The sequence below is a fragment of the Thunnus albacares genome, chromosome 13 (assembly GCF_914725855.1).
Source record: "Thunnus albacares chromosome 13, fThuAlb1.1, whole genome shotgun sequence".
Taxonomy (NCBI): domain Eukaryota; kingdom Metazoa; phylum Chordata; class Actinopteri; order Scombriformes; family Scombridae; genus Thunnus; species Thunnus albacares.
In genome coordinates this window covers 29,255,459-29,283,199 of record NC_058118.1, presented here as the reverse complement: position 1 = coordinate 29,283,199, position 27,741 = coordinate 29,255,459, and the positions used below count along the sequence as shown (strand labels likewise).

The 27,741-nt window shown below is 38.8% G+C and overlaps 1 protein-coding gene across 2 annotated transcripts in view; it reads right to left on the bottom strand.

The window, feature by feature from the left end:
* Positions 1 to 11,227: 11,227 nt before the first annotated feature.
* The window catches only part of zbtb16a (zinc finger and BTB domain containing 16a), a 155,477-nt gene continuing 138,963 nt past the window's right edge, over positions 11,228 to 27,741 (bottom strand). The window contains exons 6-7 of one of the 2 annotated variants that reach the window (XM_044371102.1): positions 22,279 to 22,446; positions 11,228 to 13,749 (exon numbers count right to left, since the gene is read on the bottom strand). In XM_044371102.1, the coding sequence (XP_044227037.1) occupies positions 13,520 to 13,749; positions 22,279 to 22,446 (398 nt within the window). In that variant the 3' untranslated portion in view covers positions 11,228 to 13,519. Of the gene's footprint in view, positions 13,750 to 22,278; positions 22,450 to 27,741 lie in introns of both variants that reach the window. The other variant, XM_044371101.1, reaches the window with a different exon arrangement.

Genomic DNA, 27,741 nt, shown 5'->3' with positions numbered 1-27,741 from the left:
AGCAGTGAGATACTCCAGACATGATATTGATACTATTAGCAGCCTTGCAGAGATGCTTCTAATCTTTTTTCTTATCAAATACAGTATTTTGAGATCATAAGAGGAAACGTAGTTCTCCTGCAAAAAGCTGTCTATATTCTCCAGAACAAAGTGAGGAAGAAAGGCTGCACTCCATAGTTAAAAAACAAGCAAAAGGAATCACTTCATGTATTGATCTTTTAGATTTACAATCAATAGGCTTAATTTGACAGAGATCAATACATGAAGTGATTCTTTTTGCTGTATGGAGTGCCGCCTTTGTGGTGGAATATATGTCTGTGATTAATGGAGGTATTCATTCATATTTGACATTTTCTGTTCTTGTGAGGAAAGTTATATTATGGTTTATGATAATGCAGGCATATTGAGGATTTTTGTTTTTGTTTTTGTTTTTCTCATGCTACCAACTGGACAGTGTTACTATTAATGTCACCTATCAATCAGTCAGGTTTTTTTTTTGTTTGTTTTGTTTTTAAATTGATGTAGCTCTTTGTGCAAGATCAAAACACAAAGTTAAATAGATAAATGACCAAATAAAACACATTTCTTTATAAATGAACAGTGTTAATGTTTAAACTCAGCCCTTATTGTCCACATTGTTCAATCACATTGGCCTGAATTAAAGTAAGTTTTGCAATCTTTCATGAGTTTTTGTAGTTATGCATGTTTTAAATCCTGTGTCCCCTTAAAGCCAAAACTTTTGGGACCTATAGTACATCTAATGTAATTATAGCTTTTGCTGTAAAGACGACTGAACAAAGAACCACTCTGTTCTGAAGGATGGTTCTCATGCTGGTGCATTTGTGTCAGCCAACAATGTTAAGTGTGAGATGTCTTTCTCCTAACTGAGTCCAAGCCCTGTTAGAGCCACTTAAATCCTTTGATTGCAATTAAACTTACTTAGTGCATGTTAAGCAAGCTAAGAAATTACACAGATGAAAATATCACCGTGACGTAATCTGTGACTCATCCACCACAGGGATCCACAGGTTTATTGTCAAGTTAATTTAGGTTTATTTTTATTGTTCATCAACATAAAATTATTCAACGGGCAATTCCCTCTGTGGATAACTGGTGTGATAAAAGAGCTGTAGATGATTAATGCGGTTAACATTTATTTGCAATTAAGAGTTAAGTCCAATAATAGGTGTGTGATAAAATAGTAGAACATTATTCTCCTTGCATGTTTAATTTAAACCTTCATTTTAAACCGCTAAAACAAGGACTTTTGGGATCATCACTTTAAGGCTGCCAACTCAGAATCCAGCCTTTAGATATGTGGGTCAAAGATCAGCGGTGAAACCTCATGTTTCAACACAAAGGCCTTCACTGTTCATATTACCATCCTGACAAACCATTCACCAACCCCTGCCCCTTCCTTCCTAATACCCCAAAATAAGATCAAAGCCACACTAAAGCAACAAAGTCAAACAAAACCACTCACAATGAGAGTTTTTTTTCCTCTCATTTCCTGTTTTTGTTTTCTGTCAAAATCTAAAAAAGTCACACAAAAAAATAACCACAAAGCTGCAATATGTTTTTGGGTGTAATACTTGAGAGCGGGCGCTTAAGTGAACAGGGAGAGAGAAGAGCTGCCTCATTAGTTTTCAATACACTGAAGTCAAGATCTGATCCAATGTGCCAGAGAGAGGAAATGAGCAAATATAGTGGCATTATTGGGAAGCATTGGCAACACTTTTGATGTGATGTTTATTTCAGGGGATACACGGGCTTGTCATATCAAACTTTATTGGGGAAGAAATTTCAGCAACCAGCACAAAGGTGACAGTGAATATTTATCACTAAATCTGATGCATTTTGAAACTTTAACACATGAAAGGGCGCTACCAGGGATTTTGCATGTTTTAGCACATTTATTACAAATCAAATGCACATGTAACATTACTTCCATGTATTTTTGGAAGCCTACCACATATATTTCATGTCATGTGGTGGTGCAGACACAAGCAGGAAGAATTCAAAACTGCACTGGTGTTAAAACGCCTCCTTGTTAGTAAATTTAATTGGGAGGTTTTCTGTTCTTCTCAGTCTGCCACCATGGTGTGACTGTGATTGTAGAGTATAGAACAGACCATTACATCACGAAATTCAAAAGGTTTCTCCTTTGGGAAGCATTAATCTGCTCAGGAAGTCATGCAATCTGCCTGTTAAATTACGCCTCTGTGTTTAGAAAGTTTTCATCGTCTGGGGAGTGTGTGGAGATTTTGGCCTGATAGTGGCACTAACGAACAAGTGAGGTCACAATAATTACAAGAATACTCATACGAAATGATGTGGAAATCTCACCATACTTGTGTAGATACAGTAACTTAATTCAACATCATCCCCTGAAAGATCATTCTGTAGGCGGAGCGAGAGATTTTTTTCTTGTTGGGGATAGTTAGCGGCTATGGAATTTATTATGTTTACATGAATAAGCAAGGCTAAGAACAGATGTGATGCATTTGAAAGTAAGTTTAAAGTATCATATGCATATGCAAAATATGTAGATGAGAACAACTAAACCATGAATTCGGCTGCATTAAAGCACAGTTTAGGGGATCACAGAGTGCAGGACAGGCCAGAATAGAGGGTTAACAGACAGTCTCAGCTGTCAAACTGCACATTTGCAAGGATTTCCATGTCAATATTTTTTTTCTAGCGAATGAGCCTTGAGGGGCTCCGTAGACAGAATTTATGTCAAACATATGATAATTTTTTTCCATGCGACTATTGTAATTCTACCTAACCTCACCCTACTGCTGCATATGAAAATTATATTTATATACTACTGATTTGAATCAGCAAATACATTCTGTAAGAAACTCCAAGACTGAAAGTTGCAAAATGTGTGTATACTGAACTGAATGCACATGCAAAACTTTTCTTCTAATAACTGCTTCCTGTTTCCAGTCTTTATGCTAAGCTAGGCTAACCATGTCCTGACCCCTGCTCTGTACTTACACAAACAGTAGATCGATAATGATCTTCTCATCTTATATAGTTGGAAAGGAAGTGAATAAGCGCATTTCCCCAAAAATGTTGAACTACTCCTTTAACTTCATCTTTCGTGCTGTATTTACACTTCAACACTGGAAACAAGACATTCAACAACTACTCTATCTATTGGTTAGATGTGAGATTGAACAAAGATGCAAAATTATATGTGTAATCAACTGCTAAAGCGATGAAAACACAAAAAGAGAGACTGACATGAGCGACTACCTGCCACAAGAACACTAATCTAAACCTTGTTCAGGTCAATCTATCTCCACGCAAAAGCTGAACATCTCACGTCTTGGCTCGCTTCCTTTCTAATGACAATCATTCGTGTGTGGCGAGTGAGTTGCACAACATACACATGCTCTGCATATCTAATGATAGCATTTATGACCTCTATAGCACAAGAGGCAGAACAGACAAAAGGCAGTCAGGCTTGAAGTGCTGCAGTAGTTACCATTAGCACATTTATGAGTGAGGAAAGATGGTGTACAGCCAGGTGGTGAGTGTGAAACTAGACAGCTGATTGTGCTTCGACTGTGAACATTTGCGGAAACATACAGCAGGCTGTCGAGAGTGAGTGGCGGCGTTTAGTCAGGTGCTGTGTGTTCGCTTTCCTGTGTCAGTTTAGGTTTTTCTAACTAGACCAGATTAAAAAAAACATCCTACATGGTTGTAATAACAGAAACACTGATGGATTCACACTGCCTTCATGTAGGTATTAGGGATGTGCAGAGATTCCCGTATTTGTATTTGTTGAGGCAGCAAAATTATTTGTATCTGTATTTGAATAAGGTGGAAAGAGGCTTTTATAATCCTGTTCTTGCTTTTATTATGCTTTTCATTTTAGAAAATTAAAGTGTACAGTAAGTGTTCATGAATAAACTGTCTTACGAAGGAGGTCTCCACACCGGGTCTCAAACTGGAGTCTCCCAGATCATAGACGACTGTGCTGACTACTGAGCTAATACTCTACTCATCACCTCATTGCAGACAGACCTCTACCTGTTTATACACCCACAACACAGAGACAGCACACCGTGTAACGTGTAGGGAAGAACTTCAAAGGTGATTATTGCTTTGCACTTTTCATTTATTGCCTATTTTTTACAACCAAAGGAGAAGGGGAACAACAGGTTATGGAGAGTCCCTTGGGAGCACTTTGCTTGTGTCAGTAGTTCAGCTTTATCTCTGGGGAACACCCCCAACTCCGGGAGTGATGTCCAAATAAGAAATGTGCGTCATGTAGCAGGTGGATGTGACTTCCCTCATCGAGACCTGCTGATAGACGTAACAGCAGAGCAGAGTAGAGAGACTGAGACAGTGATTAAACCAACCTGTGCGCTCATATTTGCCCCCCTTTTTTTCCTCCCCCAAAGCAAATAATTTTACAAATATTTGTATGAAACAAATATTTGTAAAAAACCCATTATTTGTGCTTTGCCGAATAACATATTTGTATTCGGGCACACCTAGTAGGTATGCACAGTATAACTTTTTATGGTGTCGGTCTAAAATGTAAAATACTTGGCACACATGTCTAATAATGTCATAAATTCAAAATAATTCAAAACAGCTATTTGCAAAGAGAGACCACATGACAACTGAACTGTTGAGGTGTATATGCATGCAGATATTTTTTTGGTCTTACTTGTCCAGGATTTTAGAAAAAAGTATCTGTCTCTGAGATTAATTTAACGTCTAAAAATAGTAACATCTCTTTTCCAGAGACAGTGTCCCTGTTACAGATCTAACTATGAACGTTTTTTTATCCTCTATGGAAAAAGTTTTCTGACACGATTTGTTGTTCATGTTGTCTCCACCTCTGCAGCTAATCTTATTGTTGTGATGTTTTTGTATCGCACCTCCTAAAACTCACCTGTCAGAGAAAGGATGAGTGCGCTTCAGTTGGCCTGGCCAGCATACCTCATGTTGTATAGCAGCAGCAGGGGCAGGAGAGGTTACGGGAAAGTATTAGGTTGAATTCCTATCAGTCGGTGATAAAACAGAGGCAGTAAAGCGGGGCAGAAGCTGTGGGAACACTCTTTGTTAAGCATGAGTTGTATTAATATGTATCAGAAAACAAGACTACGGCCGTGCTATCAGCTCTGTGAGGGTGTATTTGGGCACAGTTGTGCTTTGAGCTGAATGCTAACGGCAGTATGTTAACATGCTCACAATGACAATACTAACATGCTGATGTTTACTAAATATAATGTTTAACATGTTCACCATCTTATTTTAGCACATTAACATGCTAGCGTTTGCTAAATTAGCACTCCCTGTGTCTTCCAGAATCGATTTCAAAGTCCTGTTACTGGTTTATAAAGCTCTCAATGGATCAGGGCCGAGCTACATCACAGACTCCCTGATACCTTATGCTCCCTCACGAGCTCTTAGATCTTCCTCTGCAGGACTGCTTGAGATCCATGAGGCTACCCAGAAGAAAATTGGAGATGTAGCTTTTTTCAATTATGCTCCCAAACTCTGGAACGCCTTACCTAAAGACGTTAGAGAAGCAGTCTCCGTTGAAAGTTTTAAACGACACTTAAAAACATATCTTTTTAACCTAGCCTCTCTATAGTATGACTTTTACACCATATCATATACTAAAACACTTTAATCCATTTTAAGGCATTTGCATTCTTATTCATGAATGATTATGTCTTTTACTTAAGATTTTTAGCTGTGTCTCCTCTGTTTTAATATAATGCACTATCTCTCATTTTTCTTGTTTGCCTCCTTTTATTCTTCCTGTTAATGTTCTCAATTATTTATCTATTTATTTTATATTATTTTTTTTAATGTGAAGCACTTTTAGCTGCATTTTGTATGAAAGTTGCTATACAAATAAAGTTTATTATTATTATTGTTATTAATTATTTAGTCATAAACCGAAGTTTTGGACAAATTAACATTTTGGCCTGATGACGGTACTTGATAAAAAGTCACCAAAGTCAGTAAAATTCACCTTGAGGAGATCCATTAGTTGTTGAGCTCAAAACCACAAATGTGAACCTCATGTTGGCTCTAAAAGTCAGGGCACCGATGTTTGTGCCAATCAGTGAGAACTTTGACCTGCTGGTGGCGCTAGAGGAAAAGTCAGGGGATTACCCAACTCTTTAGGATTCATCCTATGGGCACTGTTGATATCTGTACCAAATTTCAAGGAAATCCATATCATAGTTGTTGAAATATTTCAGTCTGGACCAAAGCAAAGGCAAAGGATTGCAATCGAACAACGCTGCTGGCATGTCAACGTATTTACTATCAAATCACTATCTGTTAGGCTCTATGCAACCATCATCCAGGAAATACTGTACATAGAGTTAATCTTTAGACAACCTAACAAAGACTAACAAAGACAATACAGTAACTCTTCTGTTTGATACAGAAGGTGTTTTTCCCATTCTATATAATTAGTTCACATGCTAGTTAACCAACATGCTACAAGTTGTTGATTTTCAAATCAGCTAGAGAAGCATTCAGTATGCATTGTTGTTGTGTAAACCACGCCTCTCCAGCACAAATTCAGATACAACCATAAAATTCATCCGGAAGATGCTGCTTGAGGACGTGTCATGGGGTAACCAAGAATGTCAAAAGTCAAGAGTATGAATGTGTTCAGTAAATTTCAGCAGAGCAGAACCTGCATTTAGGACCTTTGTTACAAATATTTCCATGCTTCTTGTACTTTCATGTGAGGGCATTTAAATATATGTACGGTTGTATATATGTATATGAAAGTGTGAGGGAATACTAGGAAGTTAATGTATTTGTAGTCTTTGTTTTACTTTTATATACTTAATATGAAAAAAACAACAACAAAAAAACAACACACAAATAAATCAAGGATGTGATTTGCTTTTTTTTGAGTAAATAAAAAGATAAAATAAAAAAGGAAAAGAAGTTTGATGCCACTAAAGCTGTTTTATTTTCACTGAACCGTAATACATCATGATTATTGCAATTTATCACACGATTAAACAATTAACCAATTAAAAGTATATTTATATTTATAAAGTGTATTATTGAAGTTCTGTATAATATTCAAGAGCAGATCACACACACACACACACACACACACACAGCTACAAGATTATTATTTTGTGTTAGATCCTACTGTTTCATACTTTCTGTATATTATTCCTAAAAAAGATTCAGGGAACAAATTATGAGCCAGAAAGAGGGCTAAGACAGACAACATGAAGTCCATTTTTTATTTTTTTCTAACTGCAGATTGAAAGTATACAACTGAACATCATGATTTGATTTTTATTATGAGACTCATAAATAAAAATACAAAAAAATTCCACTACAAAAAAAACAATCTACTGTTAGTAGGATGTAGAAAAAAGAAATATTCTTTATATTTTCACTATCAAAGGCACAACATTGACTTTAGTGACAACATGGAGAAGAGAACCTGCAGCATTAAATCTTTTATTTTTTTCTTTTATTTTTTTTTTCACACTCCATCAGAGAACACTGAAATGTTACAAAGAGATGTGTCTGATTCTACATGGAAAGAAACAAAAAAGAACAACCTCTATATCAACAGACGGTGGCTATAGATTGGTGGCACAGCTCAACAGGAAACGTACTGCCACGGAAAAAAATAGCACGTTGTCGCTGGAAAAGACAAAGGACCTTTGCAAAGCTCTAATGCAAATTTAAAAAAAAAAAAATTACACAACTGACAACAATAAGAGAACAAAATAAAGAAAATAAAAAATAATAATTGGGCACCTTCTAAGATTAGGCTAAGATTAGGTGCTGAGGTAGACAAAAACTATAATTCAAATCATAATAAAAACACTATTTTCTTAATACAGAGCAACTTGACTGGCACTTGTGCTGTCACAACAATGGAGGAGAGAAGTAGCACAGACAAGCCAGGGAAAGACAGAGAGAAAAGCTTTGTTACATAAAAAGCTTTGTTATGCTTGGTCCGACAGGGCAATTGGTCCTCAGTGCTAATATAAAAAAATACAATGTCTTGGTGCTTTGTTACTCAAACAGTTTTTAGTCTAGACCTCGATGGCACATGCATTGAAACACTGCATGAAATGGCTACTTTTGTTCTAGAAACACCACACCAAAACACAGAGTGCCAGCTCCAGGGATGCCATGATTCCTCTCTGACGAATTTTAACATCCCCCCCCCCCCCCCCCCCTCACCCCGCCCCCTCCCTTCTAAATGCGTTTTGTAGAAAAGAAAGTACTTTCAAAAAAAACAACAAAAAAAACGGAAACAAAGCAGAACGGGAATACCCTACTGCCAACCCACCCAAATGGAGGTTTTCTTTATTTTATTTAAATTTTTTGAAGAGCAATATAAAGTTCTCCTCAGCAAACCTGTTGCTGACAACAACAAAAAAAAAGAGGAGAAAAGACAATCTGAGTGGAAACGCAGACTCTGGCTTAATTTGATGGCAGAAAAAAAAAACAATTTCATACAATAGATTTTATTCCCAAAAGTTTTGGAGGTTTTTGCCACTGCAGCCTGTCTGAATTCAATTAAATTTTCCCATCATTGTTGGTTTTGTGTCACTAAATAAATGCTTTTAGGTGCCAATTACAGAGTACGGCCTAAGAAAAGACGTGAATGCAGAATCTCAGTTGCTATTTCGATAGCGTTTAGAGTTTATTGCAGTCCTTAAAAAAGAAGCCCTGCTCTGTTCAGGATTAAAAAAAGAAAAAAAAAAAAAAAAAATCAGGTCATTTTTGAGCGTCATGACATCCCTAGGGTGCTGGAGACACCATTTTTATTTTCTTCTGAAAATACAGAAACTAAGCAGATATAGATGGATATTTTTGTTGAACAATTTCCATTTTTAGGCACAAAGATAGTACAGAAACATCGGAGAACACTGAGGGAAGAACTATATCAATGCCAATGTATATATATATTTTTTTCCAACATAGAGAAAAAAAAGTGGCATAGAATATCATTTTATTTTGTATCTGATCTGATTAGTGCATTTTTCCACTAATACACACACACACACACACACACACATAGTTTCACACTCTTTTACACGCTCTTTCACTTGCACAAAAAAGTAGAAAACATTCAGAGGACGATGATAGGAATAATAACGTGACTGATCAGGTTTTGCATTGTGGTGGTTCAGACTGAGCCGTGACTGGGTATATCATAGTGGGTGGATATTATATGAGGGTGAAAAAGCCCCCTCAGCTCACAGTGTTTGAGAATAAAATGGCAAGACACCACGGGACATGCCATCCCTTCTTCTTTTTTCAAGTACAAAAACAAAACAAAAAAAATATGTTGACAGTCAAGTTTGATTGAAAAATTGTGAATGACAAGTACTAATTGTTCGGTTTTGGCAGCGTCCCTCTGCCGTCCCGTATTTTATCATCTTTTTTTTTTTTTTCCTTTTTCAATTTGTCACATACACACACACACACACACACACACACACACACACACACACACACATTCGTAAAATTTGTGGTGGATAAGATTTAGTCCTTCACCTACAATGCAATTGACATCCAGAAAGCAACACTTATTATTACAATATGTTCACACACATGTTTTTTTGTTCAACAATATCAAAGAGGAGCAAGGCAAAAAACGATTCACACCCAGAGAGAGAAAGAGAGAGAGAGAGAAAAAAAACAGGTTTAAAAAAAAAAAAAAAAAAAGAAATACAAATATTTGTGCCCTGCTGTAACCCTCCACAAATGGAAAAAGGACTGACACTGAATACAAAAATATCACAATTTTTATATATCAAATTGCCTCTGTTGGCTCTTGTTCAGGAATACACTCATTTCTCCATAGAGAGCTCGTCAGCTGAGAGAATCTTTATTTTTAACCTTCTGGTTTTTCTTTTTTGATTACCACTTGCAGTTCCAATTGTCCAACGCACTATGCATCACTGCAAATATGACCTGTCCTGGGGTGGGGGGGTGGGGGGGGGTGGGGGGGGATGGGGATGGCGGGGGATGGGGGGGGGGGGGGGGGGGGGGTGGTCATGATGAACCTTCTTTTTTTTTCACATTACAAAACTACAATTCTATTCACATATTTTCAAGTTTAAATTCTTGTTTTTAAACCCTCTCAAAAAAAAAAAAAAGCAATAGGTCTTCCTCTTATCTGCTGCATCCCTCTTACTCATCACTTAAGGCTTCAAAATTGCTTTTTTTTTCTCTGCTCTTCTATGGTTGGAGGTGCAGGGGGAGACTATAAGAGAGGAATAAACATCCATTTGAATGACTCTTCTCAGCCTATCAACCTCTACTATTGTTATCTCTTACCCTTTTATATACATTTCGCTTAAAAACACAGACAATCATAAATCAACTTTAGAAAAAAAAAAAAAAAGCATGAGATGAAGTAGCAATGATGAAATAATGCAAAACACAAACAAAAAAAAAATGTGCTTTTGCCAAAAAAAAAAAAAAAGAAAACAACTTAGAGGTAGCTTTTATAACAAATGACCAAACTTTCCGGCTCTTTAACAAGCGGGGTTAATAATACCAAGTTTGGTAACAAGTAATGCACAAAGAAATACACAACATTAGAAAAACAAACAAATCTCTTCACCGTGGCACTTAATTTTTCTGCGTACACATTGCTTCATCATGTTGTGCAATGCATCTTTCCCACATACACTCATGAACAAAACAAACAAACAAACAAAAAAAAAAGTGTACAATGAAACAAAAGGGAAAATTAAAATACACAAGCAACATGAGGTCACAAAAACGAGGTAATTCAAGTACGATGTGTTGAGCTCAAACTCAAGGTCAATAATAACAACAACAACAACAACAACAACAACAACAACAACAACAGGAGACGAGAGAGACGAAGCGAAGGGACAAAACCACAGAGAAAGAGTTGATTTATTCTGTCGTCTTACTGGTCGCCCCCCCTAAGCTGCTGGGCTGTGTCTCGTCCAATCAGTGATTTCCCCCCTTTTCCACCGGCCATTTTGGATATGCAATCACCCTGGTAACGCTGTGACATGCAGTGATATTCAGTAATGCCATAGGTTCCACCATAATACACTGTGTATGCCATACAGGTCTAATGCTACATTTCAGAGAAGAAAAAAAGTCAGAAATTCCCACTTTTTCCTCAGAAAAATAACCCATTCCCATTTGAGCCTCATACTGCATTTTTGGAACAAGTAAAGGTAGCGTTTTTTTCCAAGATGCCGTTATGCAGCACTATAAATGCAACACAAAACTTTTAACGTACTAACTATTCTCAAAGAAGGGTCTGAATTAATCCTGCTGACCGCCCTACTCTCTATGCATTAGTGCACACAAGTATCCAATACACATAGTAGAGAACATATATCATCTTTCATATAATATTTTTTGTAATATAGGCTTTTATATAAAGCCTTGGCAGCAATATGCAATGCAAATAAATTTGTGAATATGCACCATTTAAAAACAATATTTGTAATGTAACTAGAAGAAAGGACTCCCGGGTAAGGTTCTTATCATTTCAGTGATCTCAAACACAAACCAGACTGAACTTGTCTGCTTTGTCTGGTTGGTAAACTAGCCTTGTCCAATCTATCAAAGACCCTAGTTGTGAACAGTTAGCATTTGCAGCTGCTAGCCAGCTAACGTATGTCTTTTGCACAAGGAACAGCATTTGACATTGGAGAAAATTTTCCAAGCTGATCCACTGGAAAGCATGGAGAGTAGTAACAACCTCCAAGGTGGGAATTATAGGTTTCCGACTTCAACTGAAAGACAGCATTAACCTGCAATTTTTGACACAGCGTGAACCTAGCCTAGTTTGAACCCAGCTTACAGTCTTTCACATTCATGTTTTTTGATGCCATATAACAGTCTTCATCTTGCCACGCCACCTTTAACAAACGTTACGGCGTGCAGCTAAGGCATTCCCAGGACTCCCTCAACATTCACCTCTAGCAGTCAAAGTCACAGGACTCCCACGAAAAGCAGCCTTTTCCCATTTTGTTTTCCATCACTGCGGTGAATGGACAGATCTGTTGCGGTCAAAAGTGTTACGGTTTATGTGTCAGTTTGTGTAGTTCATTGTTAGTGTGAGATTATGATAGTCATCTGGTTAAATGCACATGATAAAAGCAGTCCAGTTATCTATTGCTGAGAAGGTGGATAGGCTGGGTTTACTGTGACATACTGTAATAGAGAGTTATGATTTAATGAAAAATATATACCTTGCATCAAACAAAGACTGTTGTCGTAATTTGTTTTACCTGTGCAATCAAGCCATGATAAATCAAGCAGAGCTAAAAAAAAATACTAGATGAAAAAGTTAGCCTTTGGCTCTCTGGGGAGAACCGTGGGTGGCCAGTGGTGACCAGATCGTCTCCAGCTCTGTCAGAGATGCAGAACCAGGAATACTACTGAGAAAACTGGGGAGATTTCCAACAGAAAGCAGCAGTAGCATCTTCCCCACTCAAAACCAAATAGGTACTCCGTTTGCAGTATTTTAGTGCTCCCATCCGTCCAGTTCAATCGTTTCATCTACTGCATAGGCCTACCAGCTCTGCTGTTGATTCTCAGGGGCTATCTCACTGCCACCACTGGGATCTGAAGGATATTATGTATAGGCAGGTTACACTGGCAGATTTCTGTGAATACTGGAAAGATCTTTGCCTACTGGTCAGGCAGAAATGATGGGAATTGACAAAACAGATACATTTTCCATTTGGGGATGGAAAGGATTAGGGGCACCCTCTGGAGCATTTGTTTCTTTAACTCAGTCATAGTGGTTTGTGGCCATAAAGGGAAGGATTTTAGCATCTGAAATCCAGCTTTTCCTCAAAACTTGGAAAGTAGAACAAAGCATGATGATGAACCGGGGGCTTAAACTGATTCTCATATTCACATATTCTTCATGTGATCCTAACTAGTCTGACTGTGTAGGGTGAATGCAAACAAACCAAATACCAAAGTAGAAGAACAAAAAAGTCTTCCCCCTTTTGGAAAGAAAACAAACTCTACAAAAGGATGGAGTGAAAGATTTGGTTCCTGATGGTAAGGATGCGCAGGTTCAGATAGCCCTTGAGAATCTGCTCTCTCACTGCTGTGGCAGCAGCGTCCAAAATGTCACTTCCCTGCAGCTTGCTCGCTTTATGGTGCTGCATGCAATGACCTGAAACAATAACACAGTTGCAGATGTAGTGAATGACCCGGTAAATCCGAACAATGGTGGAGAATCTCTCTCCATGTCCAAGTCTTCCTCTTCTTAGCACTTTTGTCCCACCATCACCACCCTTCTACCCCGTCGGTTGTTGCCGCCTTTGCATGAAAAGAAAATGAGAAAACAAACCCCTCTTGCTTTCGAGTCTCTTGTCATTGACGTTCCTCAATCGTCAACACTCCACCATAGCCTCACGCCTCCTATCATCTCAATTACATTCCCCTTACCTCACAACCCCCGTCCCTACCCTCACACGTGCCCTCCCCCCCCCATCTCTTTACTCTTCCGGTCTCAGACATAGCAGAGGTACAGGTAGGTCTTCTCTATGCGCCAGTCTGGGGGGATATCTTCGGGCTTGTGGCCTTTCATGTGCTTCTGCATGGCTGACAGGCTGGGGCAGTACTCCAGGCAGATGGTGCATTGGTAGGGTGAGGCGCCGTTGTGGGTGCGCAGGTGCTTGATCATGGCCGAGTAGTCCCTGGATCGCTGGTGGCACAGCTTGCACTCGAATGGCTTCTCACCTAAGGATGATGATGGGGTGGGGTTGAAGACAATAACTGCGTTAGTAACTGTGCCATTCAATTACAGTATTACGTCCTTGATGTGAGGCTTGATGTACCTGTTAATCTAGAAATAAATGCATTTGAGACAAATCATTTAAAAGGAACAGACACATTAGTCTGTGTAGCATTTCTGGTAAATGTAGCAGCTTCTTTCAATCACACTTGGAACACATTATTATTATTTTTAGATTACTTTTTGACATTTTTGCTTTTATTTGAGTGCAGGGAGAGTAATATGGATAGAGAGAGGAATATGAAATGCAACAAAGGTCCATAGTTGGGAGCCAATGAGAACATTCACCAGGCCAAAATAAATCTTTTTTTTTTGAAATGCCAATAAAAAAATAACCCCAAATATCCATTCATTAGGAAATCAAAATCATCTGAGTTTGGGAGCCTCCGTGTGGAGCTGTTCAGAAAGAAGAATCAACCTCTTTCCTGGGAAACTTGTGAAATAAACAAAATATTTTATTTGTTATTCACCTAATTTATGTGCTTTGTTTCATTTCAGCTCTGTGTGAGAGTCTTGACTGAGTTTTGCTGTGATTTATTGTCACGCTAGTTTCTCTCCTCTCCTCTCCTCTGCTCTGCTCTGCTCTAAACTCCTCCACACATACGCCGAGCGGAGCAGAGGAGAGACAGGTAAAGTGAAGATAACATGTCTCGAGTTGACGACAACTCATTACACTCATTACGTTACTGTAAGCGCAATAAAAGCTTTGCAAGTAAAAAGCCAACAACAGTAATTTTCTTAATGTAATCCACCCAAAAGATGGACAGACATTGACTCCAAAATATCAGCATTTTTTAAATGTACCATGGCGAGGATGCTAGAAGCTAGCATGACTGTTTGTAAAAAAAATTGTTCTGAGCGGATCACTGGGAAACAAAATAAAATATGGGAAGACTTGTAACATATGACTCCTCTAACTGTTTGTTTGATCAGGTCTAAATGTTCTGTAACATTGTAATTATTTCCTACTTTCCTACCAACCCAAAGCAGTCAACCTAGGAGAAACACTGTATCCCCCCAACAGCTAGCAGAATGATCTTCTAATTATTCTTATGGTTGAAAGGATAGGAATTGTTTGTGTTCACTTGGCTTTATTAAAAACACCCCACTGTATTCAGATTTTGCAACCATGCATCTAAGCTTTTTTTTTTTTTTTTACATCAAGCTGAGCAGCAGATGTGCAACTACTGAATGTGGCACTTGAGGTTCCTAAGACCAGGCAGAGAATAATGTTCAATGTCTACTTTCTTTAAATCCTCTTATGAAAACAGCCATATACGAAACTCAGGATTTATTTTTTTGTAATTAAAGTTTTAATTAACTTTTTCCAAAACAAAGAACAAACAGAAGAAAACAAAATAACATAAATCTGGGCAAACAGAATTAGCTACAAGTACAGTAAAGAACAAACAAACAATAAACTAATAAGGGGGTGCCATGTACCAGCAAATGGGGTAGCATATTTTCCTTAAAATCAAAAAAAAATATTTACTTCCTGTTAGGTTCCTTCCTTTATATAAATCAGAAACTGAGACCAAACTTCATAAAACTTTCCTTAATAATTGTTATAATATGAGTCCTTGTGATTGGGGCTTCAAAAGAGGCATTATCTGTCATCAATTTTAACCATTAAGTAAGATCTGGTTTTATCCGGCTCTTCCAATGGAGAACAATTCTTGAAGCATCAACAAAACCATTGTTTTATAAAAGAGTGAAGAAATTAAAATAACATGATGGTTTGTTCTCCTTTTCACTTAATATAACCTCCAAAACTCCTTCTTGTTATCTTTAAACTCTTGAAATGATTAAAAAATGCTTGGTCTATACAAATCACTAACTTTATATATATATTTTTATCCACCCATGATTCCATGTGTCATGTGATCAGTGCAGAGCAGAGATATTTTTTTGATCAGAAAAACAATACTAAACACGTCTCACTGCCACAGTTTTAACTCCTCAAGCCCATATCATACCTTAAAATGTTGCCACAAGCCTCCTCTCTCTCTCACGATGTAAATACATTTCGCATAGTGTTTGAGATCTAAACCTTAATTGATAGGGAGAGCGCTGTCACACTCTCATTGGCTGCAGTACAATCTGTAGGCTGTTAGTCTCCTCTCATTCCCGTTTCTTAAACTTATAGATTCTCTCTTCCTTCAAACACTTTGTACAAATGCTCTGCAGGTCCTCCGTCCACTAATGATGTTCAAATTTTGGACTTAGAAGCTTTGTTTTAGGCAGATAGCAAGTTTCTGGGTTTGATAATGGCTCAGAGCAGTCCTCCATATAACACTGCTCTTATGAATAAAGTTGGTTTATATGTTTATCATGTACCATCATTCAATGTGACTCCCACAATCTTTAATATTATTATTTAATATTTAGATTGCATTTAAAAAACAGTCATCTTTAGTTGTCAGGTTACAGTATATCCGAATAGTCCATTGGTTTAAGATCTTGCCACATCTGTGCCCCTTCTAGATCCAAAGGTTGTGAGTTCAAACCCATCTAAGTGCAGCACTCAGTAGAGTTGAAAGTTAAAAAAATGCAGACATACGCAGGTGCTGCCAATCCGCTGAATGAGCCTGGCAGCAGGTGGCAGCAGGTAGCGGTTGGGAGCAGCAGTATCTAACAGCTTCCAGCCCCCACACGTATTTTTTCTTCAGAAAATGCACACACTAGTTTCAAATGATGTTCCACACAACTCAACATTTGGTAATCCCAACCCTCCTAAATTCCTTGTAGTGTATAATTTAAGACCATTAATTCTAGGTTTCTTCCCATTCCACAGAAAGTCTCTAATTAACTGATTAAAATGTTTAAAAATCCCTGGAGGAATGCTGACTGGCACCATCATGAAGATATAATTAAACTGAGATGCAACTACCATTTTTATTATGCTTATCTTTCCCCATAAACTCAGATTTATTAGTTTTCATCTAATTTTGTTTTAATCGTTTGAAGTAGTGGAGACATATTTGCATTATACTGGTAAGATCTGCACAAATTTATCCCAACATATAACATTCTTGTATCTATACATTTGAATTGCAGTGAACTAATTACTCCCTTATAACAAGTTCTCAATACTGGTTTTACCTCAGACCTGCGCCAATTAACTTTGTGACCTGATATCTTTGAATATGTTTCAAATAAACCTAACAATATAGGGGCTGAAGGGGCAGGGTCTGTTGGCAGCCACAAAATGTCATCTGCATAAAGAAATCGCTTGTGCCCTCTTCCTCTAGCTCTAACCTCACCAATCTTTGGGTCTGCTCTAATAGCTACTGCAAGTGCTTTAAGAAATAACGTAAACAATAATGGAGAGCAGGTCTCCCTGCTTTATGCCCTGTGACAGCTTAAAGGAGGGTGATATCAACCCATTTGTAAGGACTGATGCCTATGGGTCTGCATATATCACTCTAATCCAATTTATGAGCCCAACTCCAAATCCAAAAGTTTTCATAGTATGCAACAAAAAAAAAAAAAACCCCACTCCACCCAGTTGAAAGCCTTCTCCGCATCTAGATAGAAGGCCGCGATCAGAGTGTCATCCTCCCTGCTTAGCCACATCAAGTGAAGCAATCTTCTGAGGTTATCAGAGGATGACCTTCCACTTATAAATCCTATCTGATCTAGATGTATAATGTCCGACAGGATATGCTCTAGGCTCATAGAGAATACCTTCGTTAGTATCTTGTAATCAACCACAGATAAACTGATAGGCCTGTAGCTGGTTGGATGAAGTCCTCCGGTACTCATAGCCTTAGAATATAACTTCGTTAAGATAGGTGTCAGAATATCAATGTAGTTCTTATAATATTCAACAGGGAAGCCATCTAATCCTGGAGCCTTTCCTGACTTCATTAATTTAATAGCTTTCCTAACTTCATCCTCTGTAATTGGTGCGTCCAAAATCTCTACTTGATTAGATGACAACCTAGGGAGATCAATCCTTGAAAACCATGCATTAATTTCATCGATATTAACAGGAGTGTCTGACACATACAGAATAGAACTTTTTTAAAGACTTGATTTATTTCCTGAGGTGTAGTCATCACATGTCCAGATTCATCCTTAATACCTGATATAACGTATGCGGCTTCATATCGATTCAACTGTCTTGCCAGCAATTTTCCCGACTTTTCTCCAGTTTCTTAGAAATTTGTTTTGAGTCTAAATATGGTAAATTCAGCTTTCTTATTTTACATCTCATTTAACTCATATTTAATGTGATATATCTGTTTCAATAAGGTCTCACTATACTTTTTAGACTCAATTTCCAATTCACTGATTTTCTCCCTATTTTCTTTCTTCACCTTTGATGTATGGGCTATGACTTTGCCCCTAATAAATGCCTTGAAGGCCTCCCAGATGGAACCTGTTCTTTCAGTAGAACCCATGTTTATTTGGAAAAATTGTCCAAATTCTTCAGATAATAACTGCTTAAATATTGAGTCTTGAAATAAAGAAGTGTTAAGTCTCCACCTACTACTCCTCATTCTTTGAGTATCCGTTGATAGGCACAGCTCAACCGTAGCATGGTTTGTTAGTGATATTTTACTATCCATAACAGACTCAATCATGTTTTTGGATAGTAAAAAAATAATCTATTCTGGTATGCATTTTATGGTTATGTAAGTAGAAGGTATATTCTCTTTCTCTGGGATTTGTCAGCCTCCAGACATCTACCAGGCTCAGGTCTTTTACAAGCTGATGTATTGCAAATCTATCCTTCAGAAGTTTACTAGAATATGTTGTCCTAGCCAATATAGTATCCAGAATCTGATTGAAGTCACTCTGGACTATGTGTGTCCCCTTTGTAGATGAATTCCACTGCTTTGCAATGGTCCTCAAAACTCATCCTCTTCCCTTTCCATGAAAACTGCAGCACAGTGGGGAAGGCCAGTGTGTAGTGAGTATCCATTGTGTATAGTTTCCTCCGAACTTTGGTAAACTTCTTCATCCTGTCGACCACATCCTTGGTCACGTCTTGGGAAAAAGGAAATTCTCTTGCCATGCCACTTTATCTCTGTTTTGTTTTTGCACTTGTCTCTCACTGAAACCATCACCTGTTTGCGTTCCAGAAATGTTTGGAATCTCATGATAATAGGTCTTGGAAGACGATCTTCATCTTTAATGGGCGCCAGTGACTGGTGCACTTGTTGAAGTTTGTTCTCAGCTAGGTCCACTTTAAGCACCTCTGCAACCAGCCGCCCTCCAGCTGTTCCTTAACTCCAACTAGACACAGGCTGAGTCGTCTATCCCGGTTTGCTTCATCTTGCACTGCTCTTTTTAGCATTCCATTATCTGTCCATTATCTGTCCGTCTGCCTCCTCCAGTCTCTCAAAAATAGCAGTAATATCCATGCTAACTTTAGCCTGTGATGTTTTCACTGAGGAAACATCCTCCTGCAGTTCTTTGAGATATGTTGCTGAGTTGTGGCATCTCTTGCATTGATTTTTTCATTTGACTAACTGGAGCACTTGAGGTGGGGTTGGCCATTCTTGCAGCTTTCAGTGTCATCCCGCTAGCTATGCTGGCTGGTTCATCTCTTGCTTAGCCATTCAAGACTACGAGCTTGTAGCAGCCATCGGAAAAAAACAGCAGTTTTCAAAAATGGATCATCAGATTACTAATGAGATCTATGCAAGTGAAGATAATTTTTATCATGTTTATACACACTTTCAGGTCCAAAACTACTCAACAAAGATGAGCGTGACAGTTCATTCTTGGCTTCAGAAACAGTAGATTGATGAAAATAATCTTAAAGGGTGACATATGCTTTTATTGTTATGATGTCGGATTTCTGTTTTAAACATGGTCAAAATTCCAAACTTGAGGTGAACATATGTAAAAATGTTCCCTGCAAGACAAAAGCCTCGTAATGATGTCACATTGTTTGTGCACACCCACAAACTTGCAGTCCACTCTGTAGCCTTTGTCGCTAAGGTTGTTCCATGAGTTGTTCGCATTGTCCACTTGCATATTTTGAACTTGATTCGGGCTGGAACATGTACAGATGTATTTGATAAGTTTCCATTTTGAGTGAAGAACGAGAAAAAGAAATGAAATCGTACTACAACTGTTTGTTTATGTAGCCTCCGGAGCCAACGGGAGTCTAATGAGAGGCAGCCTCTGAAAGCTGGCCAATCAGAGGCCTTAAAGAGACAGGAACTAAAATGGCCTGTTTCAGACAGGGGTGGAACTGAGAGGCTGCATAAAGAGCAAATATAAGAAAAAAAGCATTTTTTATAACTGTAAAACATGCAAAGATATTCCAGTAGAGCCCCAGAATATAAATATAGACCTGGAAATGTGCATGATATGTCCCCTTTAAGTCAAGCTCCACTTTCTAGCTCTTTCTTGAGTTTTAAACCTCATCTCACTATCTTATCAACTGCCTCTGTTAAGGAAGACCATGAGATGCAGTTGAAAGTTTCAGAAAAAGCTAGTTATTTTCTTAAGCTAATATATGCTTGTGTTTCTTGCCCTGTTGGACTTCATTTTGTCACTGTGTTCCCAGATCTCACCATAGAGAACTTATAAAATGATGGTCAAAACTGTGAAAATACTGTAAGAGAAGTTGTAATAAACCATACTATAGTTATCCTGTTAATTGTGTAAATATTCAGACCTGTGCTCAAATAAAAAAAAACGACCAAATAAAATTTAGATGAAGCTCTAAATGGCCTTAAACACCAGATCTTACTTTTATGTGAAAGAATCTGTGATGTTAAAATGTCTGTTATTTCTTTTATAACCCACACCTAATCAATTAATCTCTGGTACATTACACAAAATGCAGCTCCTGCCATGGAGAACTCCTGAAGGTGTCATAAATCAAAGTGCAACGCTGCTTTCTTGCTGTGGGGGCTGCTATATTCAAGAGGCACATTTCAATTCAGCAACAGCAGCCATCCTAAATGTGCTAATGATTTGAGTGATGGCGGGGAATAATCCACCAGCGCTCAAGCCGGCAGACGCAAATTAGACATGTAAATGCTGACCTTTACCAATGGCATTTGAAATGAGCTGTCGGAAGTGATCTGGCTCGGCACTTGCTGTCACCTTTCAGCTGGAGCCTCGTACATGTGTGCTGGCAAAACAGGCAGCTTTGTGCCTCTGCTGTTTAGTCTGTCTGTTCTTTCGGAGCCCTGGTTAACCTTGACCTCTGTGGGTGCTGGGTTACAGCGCCATTTAGCCAATAAGCATAAATACAGTGTTCCAGGCCATCATGTGTTACTCTAAAGCAGTGTGGACACCTGCATGATGTTGATATTGATAACCAGACTGTAAACAGGGTCGCCTCAAATAACCGGCTAATAATGAATTGCAAATAGGGCCCAGGTATTGATCCGTCATTGGCATTTGAGATGTGTGGGGAGAAGGGGGCGGGGGGGGGGGGTTAGGTTGCCAATGTCGATGATTCATCAAGCAGCTCCCTTTTGTGCGAGGTGGCCTTTGACTGTGAGCTTGTCACTTGCTCTTGTTATCTGCTGTTGCTCTTCGGCTTAACGCAAAGCCCCCCCTCCCCTTCACAAAAGGGGAAAGGGTGGATGGGGGGGGAGCCAATTATTGGACAGGCTGCCTTGATAGTGTGGCTTAACAGCTGGCTTATTGAATGGGAGATGGGAGGCTGCTGCTGCTGCTGGTGTGTATGTGTGTGTGTGTTAGAGAAAAAGGGATGGTGAGAAAGCATAAAGCCTTGGCTGTGTGCCATCCCGGTGAGCACTCGTGGTATCCTCGCTCAGTCTGGTACATAGCATGCACTCATTCTCCAGGGCACCCAGCTTATCACTGTGTCAACATCTTTATGGGGCTCTAAATATACTGGGATCAATACAAAGTCTTCTGAGACATTCATCTACTGTATCACAGCAACAAAGATATTCATCTGGTCTGCGCCTTGCAACTTGGATTTCCTACAACAGAGCACTTTAACAGGCTCCATATGCTGCATCAATATGTTTCAACGCTGTATTATTATGAGGGGCAATGAGATATAATGTTGCACTCATATCAAATTAGGATAAGTGGAAGAATGGGATAACATCTCATTGCTACAATTTGAAAGTGTTCATGATACTCATGAATAGAGCCAGACTGATGCGGTCTATTAAGGCGGATTAAAATATTGCTAGTTGGGACGTAAAACATTTTCTAATGATATAAGGGCCAATATGTTTTTTAAACACATAACTAATAATTTTTACGAGGATCCCAGTAATTGTTTATTGGCTTTCTGGAGCTAGACGTTAGGACGTTGTTAGTTTAGAGAGAGTTACGCAGTGAGACTACAAAGCAGCAGCATCCCAGAGTCACAGTGAGATCGGTCACTGTTTATATTTTATGTATGTATTTTTCCTTCAAACGCCATAGAGCAGGATATGAATAATTATCAAGAAATGCATCAATAAATGCACTGTGTTTCTCTTCACATATGTTCACTGTAAGTTTCATCACAGTACCTGTGTGCACACGGTAGTGGGTCTCCAGCTGGTGCTTGAGGCTGAACTTCTTCCCACAGCCGTTACATTCATAGGGCTTCTCCCCGGTGTGGATGCGTTTGTGGCCCTTCAGCGTGCTCTCATCACGGAAACAGCTCCCGCAGAACTCACACTCAAATGGGTGGTCCCCTGCTGAAATGTGGGGGTGAAAAAAAAAGCAAAAAGCAACATTCACTTCATCTGCAAAGAAAATCTTTTTGTATAAAAGCAAAAGGACAATACTTGTCAGGTTAAAGGACAGGATTGATATTGATGGATGCTCGGTCATTGTCAAGCTCAGAAACATGTAAAATATTAATCTGATTTTGTTAAAACTCTGACGAAGATTCACTGATGTTCATGGTTAGACGGTTTACAATCCAAAAGATGTAAACATACAGTTGTGTGTTACCTCATCCTATATCTGATTTTGCTGAGTTTATGCACAATACCAGAGCATCACATGTTTATATTCTGATGGATACCCACTGAAAAGCTTTAATACCAGCATACAAATGTAACCAATCTTTTGTCTTTCTCCTCAAATCACCTGCACTGCTGTTCTGCTTTGTGTAAAACCTTAAATAATTGTAGCCTGTCATGGATGTTCACTGGCCATGAGATGTGTTATTGACCATACGGTTCCAGTTTCACAATGCATTAATGGATAACCTGACTGATGCAGTGATCCTGCAATAATGAGCTGAGTTTGTCATCCCAGAATGTATTATTCTTGGGTATCTATGTATAAGCCTACAAATCACAAACACACCATTTTCTGCACTTTTTGTTGGACAGGCAAGATGGCTGTTTTATAAAGGCTGTGAAAAAGACAGGGGTTTATATACATTCTAAGTAGCAAATCAGTATCACTATCTGTTTTTTTTTTTTAATACTGTATATAAGCACACAGTCAGAAAAGGGGTGACACACGGGTGTACGGCTGGGTAAATTATGGATGCATTGTTGGTTTGTTCTAAATGAACCACATCGCTTTCCACTTGAAAGAAGACCAAGAGGCATCATCCATCTCTCTGAAAGGCCAAACTGTAAACCAAAGGGCAGTTTTGTCAACAAAAAGAAGCATGGCATTTGTCTCCGACTGGCGCGCTGTTGCAGGATGGTGAAGCTGAACCTGTCAAAATGTTTGCACAATCCAGATCACTGTCAGGTGAACGCTGTCATAATCTCGCATTTACATTTACGCAGGACACCATCCTCACCAACAAGCAACAACATCAGTTGGTTGTTCAAACACTTACAGATTAAGGTTTTCCTAAACATCAAGTGACATCTTGTGGTTATCTTATTAATGACTCTCTTCTCTCAGAAGCACAGGCAGAAGTAAATTAAGTTACTATATAAAGTTATTATTATTATTATTATTATTAAGTAGTGCAATGTTATAGCACTGCAAAACCTTGTTCTTGTTTCCTACTAACAGTCAACTTTGGCATCTTTTAACCATGACCACAATCTCTCTCTGACCTTAACCAAGTAGTGCTTGCTGTTACCTCTTGTTATACTGTAGTTTTAGTCTGACACCAACACTGTTTACTGGTTGCTTTGACAACATTTCATAATGTGTTTGGTGCCAGAGTGACTTAGCAATATGATTCAGCACATATAAAGTGGAAATAAAGTTGGAGACAAATCTGTCCGCCTTTCCATGCCTTTACTTTCACTGTATTACTTTACTATCAGCATACTGTCTGTTTCTATTCATGGCTCCTCTGTCTAATCCATTCACTGTGGGCAAATGTAGTCTCACTATTTATTTACATAGCACCTATATTTCCATTCTGAGACATTAAGATTAATTTCAGACACCAGCCTTGCAGTAGATGTCCAGTGTGCCTTCAGAAATTCAAATGACAACAGGCATCACATTCTGTTCCTTAGGATGCCAGAGCTCAGGTCCCCACAGGGCAACTGTAATGGATATTCAGATGTCAGTGATCAGGATATTATGATTTGCAAGAAGCTCTCACCAGCAAGTCCAAAGACTAATTGTATTCCTGCGTTTGATGAGTAGCTGCTCCTCGCATCATTTGCTTCCACCCCCCGTGTTACACTCTCCAGCCAAGTAATGTTGTGGATATTTATTAATGTATTTCACTCCACTGCTGCAGGTTTAAGTCACCATCAATGACCTATGCCTTTCATTATCTGCCTGTCCGAGCAGCAACGTGCCACGGAATAAATTGCATTTCTCGTTATGTGCCGCTGCCGCTAACCCGCTGTTAAGAGACGATTTCAGTTCTATCCTGCATATTTTATTTAGGGTTTTATGTCTGTGTATATACAGTATGTATGAGTTTATTTGGTTTATTTAGGAGGACACACAAAAAGAGGGATGAAAGAGGAGTAAGAGATGGATATCCTTTACATGCTGATCACATTTTTGGATGTGCTATACTTTCATGGAAGAAAACGTTTTCAGTGCCTTGTGATGTTGGACGCCTTCCCATTAAAGGGAAGCTTTGATGGGGATGGAGGAGTGTAGGGGGAGGGATAAAACTGAGACAGGGAGGGAGCAGGGAATGTGGGTGTATATGGCGATGGAGGTGGGGGCTGGGTAAAAAATCAATAAAAGTGACAGTCTTTATTTGTCTGCATGAAGTTATCAGTGGCTCCCGCTGTAAGACATTGTGCTCTTTCTAGCGTTTCAACCACAGCAGAGATCACAATCCATCACGGAGCTCGGTGGGCTTGCACGACGCTGCAAGAATAATAATTGAGCTCAGATTCACCTGCCTTTAATTAGGGCTTCTGATCAGACCAGCGAGTGGGATGCTAATACTCAGAGGAGGCCTATGGAGGGTTATTTACGCTTAATGTCCTGTTGCTGCACGTCTGGTGCTGGCGAACATTATCAAAAATCTTGAATTAGTAGGAAAGAGCCTGGTGTATTTGTCACATGCAATACTTTAAAGAATATACTAGGCTTTCTGCATAATTTACTATAAAATAGGCACTTAAATTAGTGCAGGACATTTTTATAAAGCATGCCATTTCACTTTTAGTTTGTAGATTGATTTAGATTGAAGTTTTTAAAATGTAGTCTTTTTAGTTTATTTCATCACCCATAGGTTTCTGGACCTGGGCTATACTTCATTTTATTTCACTTTATTGTTCACTATCATCTTAAAATTTAAATTTTCAGGAAACTTACTATAGGAAGTCATTCAGCAATAAAATGGAAGACTCACTTATTTCAGCTTCCTGTTATTTTATACTCTATCAAAACATTTACCATACCAGAAAAAAAAGACAAAACTACTGTCCACAACTACATTGTTAGGTACAATGAACAGACAACAGGTAATAAACTGCTGATATTATATTTCTTATTGAGAATAGATCCTACAGGTCCACTCAGTAAAACAGAGAAGGACGTCTGAAAAAGATGTACAGAATGGTATAAAATGCATCTTCATCCCTGGGGTGCATATAATGCATGATATCTTCTCTTGCCACTTGGGGACGCCAAAGTTCAAAGTTGTACTGCAGAGCTTTAAATAAATCAGACACAATTCTATAATCACATTGTGAGGATGTAAAGAGCCAGACAGGACTTCATTTTGTCAGGATATTCTCACGGGGGCTGCAGAATAATGGGGACATGTCCTCTGTCCATCCCAAATCTGCCACTATTACTTCCTCCTCTGTCATCCCTCTTTTCCTTCTTTCCTTCCATCCTTCCTTCCTTTCTCTTTTCTGCTGTGACCACATGGCAAGGAGGCCACAGATGAGGACCCAGCACAGTGAGGTGGAACCACAGCATGGTGAGTGGACCCTTGGGTGCCCCCGAGCATCACCACCTGCGTCTCCTGACCCCCCTCCCGCCTCTACATTTACACCCTCCCTACCACCACCACCTCTTTTGACACCCCAAAGGCCTGCTCAGGGTGCCTGTGCCCATGGGCACCCGGGGCGTGTTCATTATATACGGTAAGAGGCTGTAAATCACCAGGCTCCATCACTGCCAGGACCAGAACTGGCTCATTCTCTCTCTCTTTAAATTCAATTCAGTTCTCTCTCCCTCTTTCTCTCTCTCTCTCTCTGGCTGTAGCACTATCAAATACAGCTGCGAACACAAAACACCCTGCCACAGCAGACAGCAAATTGGCTCTGAGTTAAAAAAAAAACACACACAGACACTTACACACAGACAGTGCACAACAACGGAATATTAATGAAGGCCTGGTCTGTAAAGAGAAAGTGTGGGGAAGGGAAACAGCACAGCTGCCATCACTGCTACTGTTATAAGCCAACATTGTGTATTTGTGTGTGTGTGCTTGAACCTATAATGTACTGTATGAACATGCAACAAAAATATATAAACAAAATAAAGAGGCAACATGGAGGTAAGTGTGTGTAATATCCTGCTGTTGAAACTGCAGGTGGATGGAGGAAAATAAGAAGAAAGACGCAGTGAGGGAGAGAGGGAGAGATGGCAAGATTAAGATGCTGAAATAAACACCATTAAATCAGTTTTTTTTTTCTCCCTCATCCTAAATGGTGATCCAATGTCAGAGCCTGCACCAGCAAGGCTGCTTTCAAAAGATAAGCCAGCAGACAGGTAAAATGAAGCACATGTAATGAATGTCCATAAAATGCTTTTTGCTGCTTTCTGTTGTCAGTTGATACAACAAAACGTTGATTCAACCAGTAACCGAACTATATCTAGAAAGCTTCCTATGGGTGATGAGCTGCCACACTCTGCTGTCCATTAAAATTAGGCTGAATACCAGGAACTGAGATCTCGCTATTTCCTGGAAATTCTCACCAAAATCGACTCCTGTTTGTTGGGAAAAATACCTGTGGGAACCTGAGATTTTATTTTTAGTGTGTGTGCTTGTATCTACTGTTGTATCAACCAAAACAAAGACGTCATCACAAAAGTTCATAACTTAACTTCATCAATGCAACTATTGCATCCAAATACTGAAGTCTGACCTTGACATGTCATTGTTACATGAGCCGCTGTTTCTTCTAATAACTTTTTGTGCTACAATGGGTCCTTAAAAACAATCAAAAATATGTGTTTTGCTTATTGTGTTCACGTGGATGTTTGAGCGTCACTGTGCAGGTTGTGCATGTTTTCACTTTCATCTGCTGAAGTGGTGAAGTTTTCTCTTTGCTCACCTTGAATCTGACTTTAAGGTGTGTGCCTCTGAGCATGATTTGTAAAGACTTTCTAACTAGGTAGTTGAATTTTATTTTTTAATGGAAAAGCCATATCAGATACACATTATTATTCAAAGCATTGCATCATTAAAACAGCATTTTTTTTTACAGTATCAAACATGTTTTATCAAACAACACCTCCTCACTTCAAGGACCAAACTTACACCTTTGCTATTTTGACTGAAATGTATTTTGGATGCATATTGGAAATCTTGAAAGTAAAAAAAAAAAAGCATGGATGACTTTGTTAGA